The sequence below is a fragment of the Electrophorus electricus genome, chromosome 17 (assembly GCF_013358815.1).
Source record: "Electrophorus electricus isolate fEleEle1 chromosome 17, fEleEle1.pri, whole genome shotgun sequence".
Lineage (NCBI taxonomy): Eukaryota > Metazoa > Chordata > Actinopteri > Gymnotiformes > Gymnotidae > Electrophorus > Electrophorus electricus.
The window spans coordinates 14,942,543-14,955,042 of NC_049551.1; the positions used below are offsets into that span (position 1 = coordinate 14,942,543).

Sequence of the window (12,500 nt, forward strand, 5' to 3'; positions counted from 1 at the left end):
CAGCATGTAAAAAAAAAATAATAATGCAACTTCACAGAAATCAAAGAATCCACGTCCAGCCCCCTAACGAACAAGCAGCAGACGACCTCGCCAAGGTGCCAGAGGAGGCGTAGCCTGGAAGGAGAAGCCATCCTCTGACGACCCACACCGTCCAAATGCCTCCGTGGGATTGGCTCTCTCTCCTCTCGGTGCTTTAGTACTGGCTGTGGAGAGAGTTAACTGGGAAGTGGTCTCTCGCTGTGCGTGTGTGTGTGTGTGTGTGTGTGTGTGTGTGTGTGTGTGTGTGTGTTCGTGCGCATGACTAAGTAGGACAGAGAAATTGATGGCCCTTTTGCTGTTTGCTGACCTATATAGAGACACAGACAAAATAGTTCCCTCTGTGCTGCCTCTCAGGACGGGAGCTTTCCTGCAGAGCGCGCACACACACACACACACACACACTCACATGTGGAAAACCTAGGCCATCTTATGTGCTGCTCCTGGTTCTAGAAAGCTCAGTACTGTGGGAACATGATTGCAGGAGCCAGGAGAAACCTGTCCCTCAGAATCCGTCAACTGAGAATGCTTAGGAGAGAGCGCATGCCTTCAGGGGGAATTCTGGAGTTGGTTCTCAGAACACATACAGGCACACACACACACACACACGCACACACACGCGCGCGCGCGCACAGAGCCTTTTAATCTTGCTTGTAAATACACAACTCATAAGGACTTGGTATGACTGACGCACACTAGCTGTGTCTATAAAAGAGCGCGCGCTCTCTCTCTCTCTCTCTCTCTCTCTCTCTCTCTCTCTATGTGTGAAAGTGAGTGGACCCCAGAGCACTGGTTCAGAAACGGGGGAGGGGCAGATGAGGGCAGTGGGTGTTCTAGAGGACCAAACCACACAACCTCCTCCGTGGGGGGGGCAGTGGGGTTACGAAGGACAAACACAGACCGTCTGTGGTCGCCTCCGATGTGTCCAACCTCGGAACAGCCACACACGCGCGTGCACGCGTATGCTTAAGTGCGGTTGAGGCGGCGGCGGTCCCTTTCATTCCCTGTTCTCTGGGTGCAGTCGTCTCCGCTCTGCACTGTGCCTCTCTGGGCTCTGCTGTCGCGCTGCAATTTTTAAATAGCGTCTGGAAATGATATAATTGGCGTATCATTTCTACCAGAAATTTCCGTGGCGCGGTAAATGTCACCCAGCCCACGTGAAATACCTAACCAGCAATCTGAAGAGGCCATGCAGGGAATTGAGCTGAGCTTCATGTTTTGAAAGTTAACACCCCTCAACACACACACACACACACACACGCACACATATGCATGCACGCATGAGCGCCCTCACTGTTTCTGGGAGCGTAGTGTTTGTGTGTGAAGGTGGTAGACTGATCACTGTCTCGCACACACTGATCAGCACAGTGGCCTTTCTGCATCCGGGGTAATTAAGGAGCAGACAGTCCGACGATGCCCCCACAATTACATCAGTCTGTCTAGAACTGGGAGGTGGGAGGGTGGGGCTTGAACTCGCTGGCCGAGCCTCTGCAAGGGCAAGGAATGCATCGCAAACCTGTAGGAGTGCGATTGCACCCGCCCCCCCCCAACACACACACACACTCACTCACTCTCTCTCTCCCACTGTGTGCCAGTCCAGGCAAAAGCCCCACAGGGGCTGAGGATTCCTCCCCTCACTTTTGGAACTCTCTGATCACGTGCAGCACCGGGAATGCCAAGCACTCGCCCCCCCAGCAGTCAAATCCGGAGCCCGCTGAATTCCAGCCAACATTCCGGAGATGCAGTGAATGAGTCAGCGGGGGGGGGCACCACGATCACAGGAGCAGCCCTCCTGCAACGTCGTCACAGGGCGCCATCTTCAACATGAGGGAGGAGGATGCGTACGACCCTGGGGGGGTTTACACACACATGCGTGCGGACACACTTTTTTGCTCAGGTTTTATTGACATTGTTGGCACAGGAGTTCCTCCAAGGATGGGACAAACCTGAATAAGTGATTTATCACCAGCTCTAAAATTCAGATATTCAGATGTGCTGGGAATGACTGGGAATGATGGGAAACAACCAGTTTAATAAGGTAGGGGCTGAAAAATAGCAACCCCCCCCCGACACACACACACACACACACACAGCTGGGGCAGTCTGGCAGTCAGGGCTCGCGGGTCGGGGTTATTGTTGTATTTTTGGCTGTCCTCCTCCCTTTGTGTTTTGGTTGATGGAGGTGCGGCGCTCGCCAGGCTGGGGGTCAGCGCATGCCCGCTGGAAAGTCCTCGCATACCTCTGCCTCAGTAATTGGTCTCCTTCCTCCGTCACCGTGACACCCGAATTCTGTCAGTGAATCACAAGGGGCCGCTGCCCTCGCCATCATTAGCGCTTCCTTCATTTGCCTCCAGCATATTTCTGTTTTTTTCCTTTTCAAATACCATTTTCTCTCTCTCTCTCTCTCTCTCTCTCTCTCTCTCCCCTCCCTTTGTTCACCAGTGTAATTAGGTTTTTTTCTGTTTCTGTTTTTGTTTTTGTTTTTTGTCCTCTACTCTGTTGACCCAGCGAGTCACAGAATTGGACTTTGAAGCCTGCTCCACAGCCATTGGTCTGCACCGAGATGTGGCCTGTCCATGCCTCCCTCCCATTGGCTGCTGAGGGGGCAGTGGCTGGGTAAAAACAACAAACCGGGAGCTGTGACCAATCCTGTTGCACGGGCTTGGAACGGGGGCCGGGTCAGTTGCAACAACATGAAAGAGAAACACCCCCCCCCCAGGTCAGAGGGGAACCAAAAAAGTGGTTCAGCAGGGGGAAGCTGCTGTTCTCTCTGAGGCTGTTCCATAGACATCCCTCCGCTGCTCCTCCCCCTCATTAGCCACTGCGGTCTTAGTGCAGAGGGGCAGAAGTAGAGCAGAGATCATTAGTGATTTAGAGGGAGTGATTTGTTTTGGTTTGTGAGCTGCGTTATGGGCCGTGTTGGGGGGGGGGGGGGGGGTCTCCCCCTGTTTAGTGGCACCATTAATCAAACGTGGCATTCACCTCTGCGTCGATGGGGCTGTGACCCCACATCTGTCAGAAGAGGGCTGTTTTTGCCACGTGTCTGTGGTGTGGGCGTGCGCGCATGCGTGTGTGAGTTGGCGGAACCCGTGAGAATACTCTGGGAGAGAATGAGTGAGTCAGCATGTCATGGGGGTAGAACATGCTGATGTGTGATTTTTAGCAGGAGATGTGAGCAGGTAGAGGACACACACTCCGTACAACCAAAATAAACACCAGACCTGTTCCAGATCCTCACATTGTCCAACAGCCATAAATATCTCTGGCCTGTCTGTCACGGGCCCTGCGGAAAACACCACACTTGTTTACAGGCCTGCTGCCTCTTGTGCACAACTCTCGCCTGCTGTTTATCCGTTTGTCCATCTGTCCCTCTCTCTGTTCAAACATCCATCCATCTTTTGTCCTCCCCCTTCTCCATCTCTCTCTCTCTCTCTCTCTCTCTCTCTCCCTCATCACTCTGTTTGTGTGTGACGCGCATGTCTGGCTCACGTCCGGCTCTGAGCTGCTGATTGGCTGGGCTCCTTCCCCAGGGTGGGTCCAGGCCGCTCATAGGAGCTGGTTTACCCGCGCCGGTCACGTCCACCAGCCTCTCACAAACTGCCAGCACCCATGCTCTTAACAATGTCTTACTGTGCTGTATCCTAGAGTGTGTGTGTGTGTGTGTGTATTCCCATAGTGCATGTATCATGTATCATGAGCACACTATAAAAGCCTGTGCTCACATTTTGGTTCTGCTGTTAACCAGGTGTGTTTCCCCTGTAGGAACAGTGTGTGTGTGTGCACGTGTGTGTGTGCGCATGCGTGTGGTTGTATACAGAGCGTTCATGTTTGTGAGTCTTGAGTTGCGTGGTCTTATATCCGTCCGCGCAGCCTGTCTCCTCTATGCTTGTGTAAATGCCCTGAAAGAGCCTTTAGTCTCATTTATAACTCCCAAATGCTTTGAAAGAGCATTTAGTCTCATTTATAACTCCCCAATGAGAACTGTGGCAGTTGAAGCTTTTAAACGAATGCTGACAGTTGAACATAAAGTTTAACTGCACTAACTCTTCCACTTCCACTGGCTTGTGGAAATTACTTCTGGAACTTTCTGCAAAAGTCCATGAGACCCTTGATTTGTTCTGCATTAAATACCATAAAAAGACCCTAGTGCTTTTAAGGTCACACAATGTTTCATCAATTTAGTAATTAATTCATTAATCAATCAATTTATTTATTTTATTGTCTTGTTACAGGGTTGGGGGGGGATTCTAGGCTGAGGGAGGGATGGAGGGAGGTGGGGGGTGGACCATCATGATGTGTGGAGCCTCGTCTGCTAGCACCTGGCTGATAAGTGTGAGGTACAGAGCTCTCATCCACGGGAGGCTGCACTAACACCTATTACCAGGCAGGCGGCTGGAAAAAGCGCCACATCGGGGCAAAAATTGGGGTAAAAGCCGCTTGTTTGGTCTGGAGGGTGAAAGTGGGGAAAGAGGGTGTCGTCGTAGTGGGATACAGACCACGCACCACTACACAGAGGTTGCTGCCTTCAGCCATCTGCTGACCTAGAGGGGCTTGGGTGTGGTGGTGGGTGTACATGTACCCTGCATGGTGGAACACCAGGCATCAGATGGGAGACCCAGCACAGTCAGGATTGAGTTTCACATTAAAGACCTCCCTGTGTGTGTAATCTACCCACCCTTGGGGATATTACCATGCACGGGGGCTCGGTGAGAGGTAATGCTTTTAGCTGTGAAAGCGTGTGTGTGTGCGCGCGAGTGCGTGTGCGCGAGTGCGCAGAGAGAGTCAATAGCGATGGCAGGTGCGAGACCCACGGTGTTCCTAATTCCCGTTCTGTTCCGCTATGACGTCTGCCATCAGGAGCTGTAACAGAGACGTCTCCACGGCTCCACGTTTGCCAGATCCCTCAACATCTGCTGGTGTGGGGTTAGTAGTGGGAGCTGCTGCACAGTTTCGTATGCGTGTGTTTTCTGCTGTGTGCGTGTGTGTGTGTGTGTGTGTGTGTGTGTGTGTGTGTGCGTGCGCGCGAGTTCCTGAAAGCCTGTTTGCGCTCGCCTGTCTCTGCGTGGGTGTCCCTCTGTCTTGTTAAGCCTTCCTGTGTGTGGGCTGTGTTGTTTAACACAGAGGTCACCCTGTCCGAGCGGCGCGCTCGTCTCAGCGCTGCCCCCACGGGGTCGGCAGCGGTAATGCACCATGCCATTGAGCCTGACCTTCGTGCGATTTTGTGCGTGCGCACGTGCAGCCCACCCCATGACATTGGGGGGGGGGGCACGTGCGTTAACCCTTCTGTCCAGGCGCACGGCCCCGCCGTGATAGATGCCTACTGATGGCTGATTTCATATATTTGGAAAGTGCCGCTTGCGTTAGCAGTAAGGGACCTTTTCTCTCTCTCGCACACACGCTGTTCCCTCTGACTTGCTTCCTCACGCCAACCTCCCCCTCTCCCCCACCCCCCCACACAGAAGGCGTGCTTCAGTGAAGGCGTTTGCCATCAGCGGGACGTCCGTTACCTTTTCGAGCTCCATGCTTGTGCCTCTTGGCTGTCTGATTAGTCGCATCCACCCACCCCCCCTCGCTCAGACCAGGCTCTCCCGGGAATACACCGCAGAGCGAGGAGCCAAAAGCCTCTGTTAAGAACAATAACCAATGAGAGGACGATGGTGCAAGGGCGGGGGGGCACATGGAGAGACGGAGGAGGAGTGGAGGTGAAGCCCTGGATGTGACTGGATGTTTTTAGCACGGCCGTGTAAAGCGGAGGAGGGCACGGGAGAAATGGAGGGTCGCGACCTCCTTCGAACCGACTGCCTCATTGACAGGTTAGCATTACTGTGCAAGATGCCGGAATGATGGGTGGGAGAGAGGGATGGATGGAGAGAGAGACAGACTGAGGGACACTTACTCTGTCCTCTCGCTCTCTCTCTCTCTCGCTCTCTCTCGCTCTCTCTCGCTCTCTCTGTCGTGGTCTGTAGTCTGCTACACAGGGCCTTGGCGTTTTCTCACTGTGGTGTAACACCCTGTAAATGCGTTTCCACCCAGGGAAAACCACATGGAAGCCTTTGTGCGTGTGATTGTATACACACACACACACACACACACGCACACACACACCTCAGGACAGAGTGAGTAATGTCTAGACCCTCTTTACCAAACAACTCTGCTCCAGGCTCCTAGGCTGAGGTGGAAGGAAAAGTGTGTATACACACACACAGCACACACACACAGATGTTCGCACAACTAATACTCGCACAACTTCTACTCTACAGCCATAGGCTGACTTAAATGTATATGGTGGATTAATTTGTATTTTGTGTGTGTGATCCACTCAATGCACAGTGCTCTCAGTTTGTCTGATTCCTTGTCCTATCAGTGCTGCTGTCTCTTATCTGCTGCTGTATTCGTGGCTTGTGGCACAGCCTGTATCTCCTGCTTGTGACCCCTCACCCCTCTTATCTCCCCGCCCAGGGCAGCTGGCAGGCGCTGGGGTCAGAGGTCGACTTGCCGTGTGGATTTTGGCTGCGGTTTCCTCTTTTATCTGTTAGTGTCTGAGATTAGGGACTCAGCCCCAGAAAGCCCCGGGCACAGTTCTTTAAAAGGGCCTCATTTGTAGATCTTATGGCAGGAAAAGGTGCCATAGCAAGTGTGTGTGTGTATTGTCTCCAGGGTGGCAGTAAGCACCATAGTGTGGGTTGTACACCTGTCCAGGTGGGCCGATTCAGCAGAGCTCATAATTGAAAACATTTTTTGAACCTTGAAGTATATCAGTGTATCCTGAGACCTCAGGGTGTCCATAATGTACAGATGGAAGCATTTAATGTTTGCTCTAGCGCGCGCGCACACACACGAGATGCATGCGGTTGCATGTTCATGGTGGGGGCAGTGGTTGAAGTGTTTTCCCATCCTCAGACGTTCACCTACAGAGCCGTGTCTAATCCGCCGACACCACACCTCACGAGCACGTGAGCAGCATGACTCCTGACGCCCTCCCAGACAGCTGCTCCTCGGCCAGCAGGGAAAGGGTTAAGCTTTAATTTTATCGATACAGAGGGGAGAGATGAGGGTGGGGGGGGACTCCCACGGTCAGCGACACGTTTCAGATATCGGCGGGTCCCGCATTACCATAAAAACCAGAGCTTGTTATACAGTGAAATTTCAATGGAGAGAGCACGGAATTCGTTTAATGGAATTCCGTCGGCAGGCACTGGGTCTCCATGAATCTCATTAAACGGGCTTTGTACCGCGCTCCTCGGCTCCGTCCTTTCCGAGGAGGCGCTCCACTGTGGCTAATAATGTCGGAGATTTCATCGTCGGCCCCGTTTCAAAAAGACAAGCGCTCCTGGGAGCAGCACGCCAGTGCGGAAGCCAACCCCGGCTGAGCTGATCCCGGTCGGGACCGCTGATTGGCCACTGATGGCAAACCAGGCGTTCAGAACCAGAACAGGGCCCACTCTCATCTGCTGTTTTCTTTTAATGATGGTGATGTTTTTTCTTATGTACTGAACTTTGACTTGCTGAAAGTGAGGAGCAAGAAAGTACTTACCTTCTCTCTCTCTCTCTCTCTCTCTCTCTCTCTCTCTCTCTCTCTCTCTCTCTCTCTCTCTCTCTCTCCATCCATCTCTCTCTCCTGCAGGCTTTGGCTTTGTAACTTTTGAGAATGAAGACGTCGTAGAGAAAGTCTGCGAAATTCATTTTCACGAAATCAATAATAAAATGGTAAGTGCTCTTCACTTTTCAATTTGGGGAGCAATGTTTGCTGGATTAATATTTGATTTCCCATTTAGTGTGGCACTAATAGCATGCTCTACTTGGGATGGAGTGGTGTGTGTGTGTGTGTGTGTGTGACAGAGTGGTTCCTGTTGGGTCATAAAAAGGAGACAGAAACCTGTCCCTCCCTCGCGCTCTCTTTGTAAATCCCTTCTTCTTAGTTGGAAGAGAATGAGCAAGCGTGTGTGTGTGTGAGAGAGCGAGAGAGAGAGAGAGAGAGAGAGATGGACCCTGGTGGCAGCTGACTTCATTAAAGGGGGATTATCGCCTTTGTGAGCCTAGTAATGACCGAGCCTGCCCCCGTGCCGACCACAGCACACATCTGCTCTCCCAGGGCCGGACGCCGTGGTTGGGCAGCAATGTTGTGAGTTCAGGACGAATATGACAGGAAGCATCCATCTATGGATGCTCTCATACTTTCCGAAGGAAGCTGAACGTAGCGTAACTGTGCCCGTGAGTGGGACGAGTGGACGGATGGATCCGCTGGAAGGCGGGTCTGAAGGGCAGGTCCTTGGGCTGCAAAAGAGCTGCATTGTGGGGGATCCGAGGCCTGTGTCAGGGCTCCGGAGGGTCTCTGGCTTTCCGGCTCCCTCCCGGAGCTGTTTGACTGACAGGGGCTGAGGAGCGGGAAGCAGTCGTCCAGAGAGACTCCTCCGTCTCCTCCCACCTTGCTGTGTAAGTGTAGCAGAACGCGATCAATGTCTGGCTTTCACATCCTCAGAGACGACAAGAGAGGCCTCAGTGAAGGCCAGGAGCACTGGGCTTTGTATATCAAGAACAGAAGACCACCCCCCCCCCCACACACACACACACACACACACACACACACACCCATGACTCTCCTCTCCCTCCCTGCTCCTCCGTCACAGACCGGCTGTTCCGAGCTCAGGGCCAGACATGTTATCTGGCCCCAGGAACCACGGGTGCAGGACGGCGTGATCGATTTTCGTATGATGTTGCCTCAGATGGCTTCACCAGCCAGGGCCGGGGCCATCCATAGACCAGCCGCCTCCGAGTGGGACCTGCCAGGGGGTGCCGAGCGCCATTACCCCCAGATGAGTAACCTCAGGGTGGGCAAAAGAAGAGACCAGTCAGGGGCGGCGTGAGGTGAGCCAGTGTTCCCGGGACGGCTCCGGCGCCTCTGTGCTGCTCCCGACGTCTCCGCGGTCGCGTTTCCCGGCAATAGGAGCGGGGAGGACCGCGAAGGTCTCCGGCTAGAACCAGACGCCTTCCCGCTCATCCCCTCGCCACACCCTCGAAAGCAGGCGCCCGGGTTTCACGGCTTTGACGCCTCTTCGCTTCTTTGGCTTGCCAAGTCATCCCGACTTGGACTATTTCGGAAGCTGTCCACCCACCCCACCCCACCTTCCCTAGTCTGTGACCATCTGGCGTGGTCACCCTTTCAGCTATGACCAGGTGCCCTGGTACCTTCAACCCAGACAGGCCTGGGAGAGACTCCAGCTCAGGAGGGATGTGGGCCTGGGTGGAGGGGAGGAGGGGAGGGGAGCAGAGGCCAGAGGGGAGGAGCAGGAACCTTGCTGCCATCATCTGCCTTTGATTTCCACTCTGGCCGCACGGCAGCCCATAAAACATTCAGTAGTCTCTTCTCCCGCCGCCCTGAAAACCCAGTTACCGGTTAAAGTATTAAAGCGGCCTCGCTCTGGCCCCACACGGCACCGACATCTGGGAAGTGGAGAGGGATGGAGGGATATGAGGGATATGGCTCTAGGATCAGAGGTGAGGGAAGGTGACGGACCCTTCTGGGATGCCAGATATTTGCGCTCATTTACACCTCCTGGATGAACTACTGTTGGCTGCTGCTCCTGGAAGACGTACCCCACCCGAGGCCGTGGTCGGCACCTGCTGCCTCCACCCCTCCCAGGCCCTGCGGAGTCTTTGATGGGGAGACGCACGTGTGGTCGAACAGCTGCGGGGCGGCGGGCACCAGAACCGGCTCCAGTACCAGAACCCAACCTGGAGCTGACTCAGGTTCCCCGATACCTGGATTGGTAACCTCAGCTTCGGTTGAGTGTCCCTCTCCGGTCTCCACGCCGTCTTCTGAGGTCCGGCTTCCCCGTGCAGGGCTCCACCCACCTCCACCCACCTCCACCCGGGCAGGCTCATGGGCAACAGTGCCTCTGCACCCTCATTTATGGCCTCCTAGGGCGACGGGGTGGAGCGGCGCGTCTGGACGCTGTCCTCCCTCCACAGAGCAGACGCGGATGAGGGGGAGGGTGGGAGGGAGGGGACAGAACAGTTCATTCATTCCCAGATTCTTTTCCGATCTGATTACCGCCGCTACCACATCGTGCTCGCTCTAGGACTGCTGGGAATCACAAACGGCCGAATGATTGAGAAAATAGCCTTCACTCTCTCTCCTTCTTTCCCTCTTGCTCTCTCGCACTCTCTCTCTCTCTCTCTCTTTCTCTCTACCCTCCTGATCACTAGCTCCCTTCTTGCTTCTTAAGATGTGACTCTGACTTCATTAACAAAACGTACAAAATGGTGGTGCATACCAAGAAGTCTCTCTCTCTCGTTTGGCCCCAGTTATCTAGGAGGCAGGTCTCGTTGGGGTGTGGGTTTCCCACTGCGATCTGTTTGCCTGTGGAGCAGCTAGAGTGACCAACACACTGATAATGACCCAGCCATTAAGACTCACTGCTCAGAGAGAGGCAGACTGCCGAGACTCACTCTCCAGATGTGGGGTGGAACGGAGGGAGGGAGGAGATCACAGCCTCAGTATTCTCGCTTGCCACATTTATCACAGCCACTCAGAGCATCCTTAATTTGTGTGGTGCAGCTAATGGAGTGATGTAATGACTGATGACGGGGACTGCAACACACACACACACACACACACACACACACACACAAGCAGACATGTTGCTAGCACTGCGGCTTTTCCGATAGGCTGCCTGGTGATTGGAATGTCTTTGTCAGCTCTATCTGCTAATCCCACTCAATCCCAGCCACCGCCTTCCCACGGAGTTCTGACAGGACGTCGGATTGATTCATTGCTCTGTTCATTGATTGGTTAATTGATGGACAATTGGCCACTATTAGAACTTCACTCCCAGCCTCTTCTACACATCTCACTGTCCTTTTGACCTCCCATTGATCTAAGCAAACAATTAGATGTCTCCCAGTTCACCACAGTGTAAACACAAGTGCTTACGCACGACTGTAGCCAGATTCTTCTCACCGACCTTTACTTGTTTTTGTGCCTCTAGAACTGAGTTCTACCGCAGAAGGGATTTCCCCTCTGGAAGGCCATGGAAGTCCAGTGGGGTCCCTTCTATTCCTAAATCAACACATCGGCTAAGTGCCGAGCCGCTAGTGGATGTGTTTCCAGAGGAAACACCGAATGCTGAGTGTGAGCTGCTTCCTGAAAGCTGTAGACCACATCAGGCAGCTGAGAACAACACGTGAGCACAGATTGTGTGGAGGAGACCACCCTCTTAACAAAGGGCGAGCCAGTGAGGGAAGCGTAAGAGCTCTTACTCAGGTTCAGAGTACCCAGAGACGCTTCACACCGCTTCAGATCCAGAGACGCTAGTGGTGCTTTTCCCCTCAGACCAGCGGTGAACAGTAACTCATAAAGCACATTAGCGTACCTGCCTTTGTGAGCAGAAGCAATCCAGAATGATGGGGCTGAGGAAGAGCCTTCCTCAGGGCAGAGAGAGAGAGCAGCGCATAATGTCATTTAGATGGGCGGGAGATCGGATCGGCGGGACTCTTCTGCAGCGTGTGTGCTGGCTGTGTAGCGGCAGACTGCTGAGAGGGAGGTTTGGGCCGTCCTCTGATGGAAGGGGTGTATGGATTTCTGTGTCATAGATGAAGTTTTTTAAAGTGTATCAATAATGCACGGGCTCCCAAGTCTCCGAAGCAATCTCACTCAAAGTGCTATGAATCGCGCGCCGCTGTTAAATGAAGGCTTTTCTAATGCCAGTCAACCACTTTTTCTCATTTTGTGTGTGTAATGGGGGCTTAAACTCCCTGACCACACATCGATGACTGTCTGACCTACAACCTCGCTAAAGACCTTCCTACATTCCTCACACTGCAGGCTGCCGCACTGTCCACACACACAGCAGGCCGCCCTGCGCCCTGGTCTGAAATCAGACCTGCTGTTTCTCTTACAATGGTGCCCTCGCATCTTTGCTGATTCTAGATCAGCGTTAACACGCTCCTGCCAGAGCCCCCCCCGCCCTCACCCGTGGGTCTTGCGGCAGCGCTGGCTTTAGCGGAGCGCGGCGAGCTAATGTCCTTAAACACGCCGCGTGCCATATTCCTCAGCAGAAAATGATCGCCGCCTCAGGGCTGAATTTCCCTCTCGTAGTCAATTTTTCAGTCGGCTCCCCCGACATGGCCTACCAATTACGGGACGAGGGAGGGCTTCCAGCCACCACGCTGCCGAGTGCCACTCCTGCTGTTTTTCTTCTGCTTCTTTTCCACTCCGAGTTGTGATTTTCAGAGAGCACATTGTTGGTGTTTCAAATCTTCTGGTTGGCAGAGTGATTTCAGGCCACCGTGGTGTGATTGATTATTTTTTTTGCACGTACTCGTGCGATCCTCCGCTTTGGAACAACGTGGGAGGTGTGTGTGTGTGTGTTGTACGCTAACCCATTTAGCACTCGTGTGTGCACTCTGTAAGGCCGCTGCATGTCGCCCCGCTCTCGAGACTGCGGGATGATTGTCTCGTAGTT

The 12,500-nt window shown here is 53.5% G+C and overlaps 1 protein-coding gene across 5 annotated transcripts in view; it reads left to right on the forward strand.

Moving 5' to 3' along the window:
* Positions 1-12,500, forward strand: part of msi2a (musashi RNA-binding protein 2a) — a 152,123-nt gene that overhangs the window by 99,508 nt on the left and 40,115 nt on the right. For all 5 annotated transcript variants that reach the window (XM_035535316.1, XM_035535313.1, XM_035535315.1 and 2 more), the window contains one exon: positions 7,661-7,743. In XM_035535316.1, the coding sequence (XP_035391209.1) occupies positions 7,661-7,743 (83 nt within the window). The remainder of the gene's footprint in view (positions 1-7,660; positions 7,744-12,500) is intronic.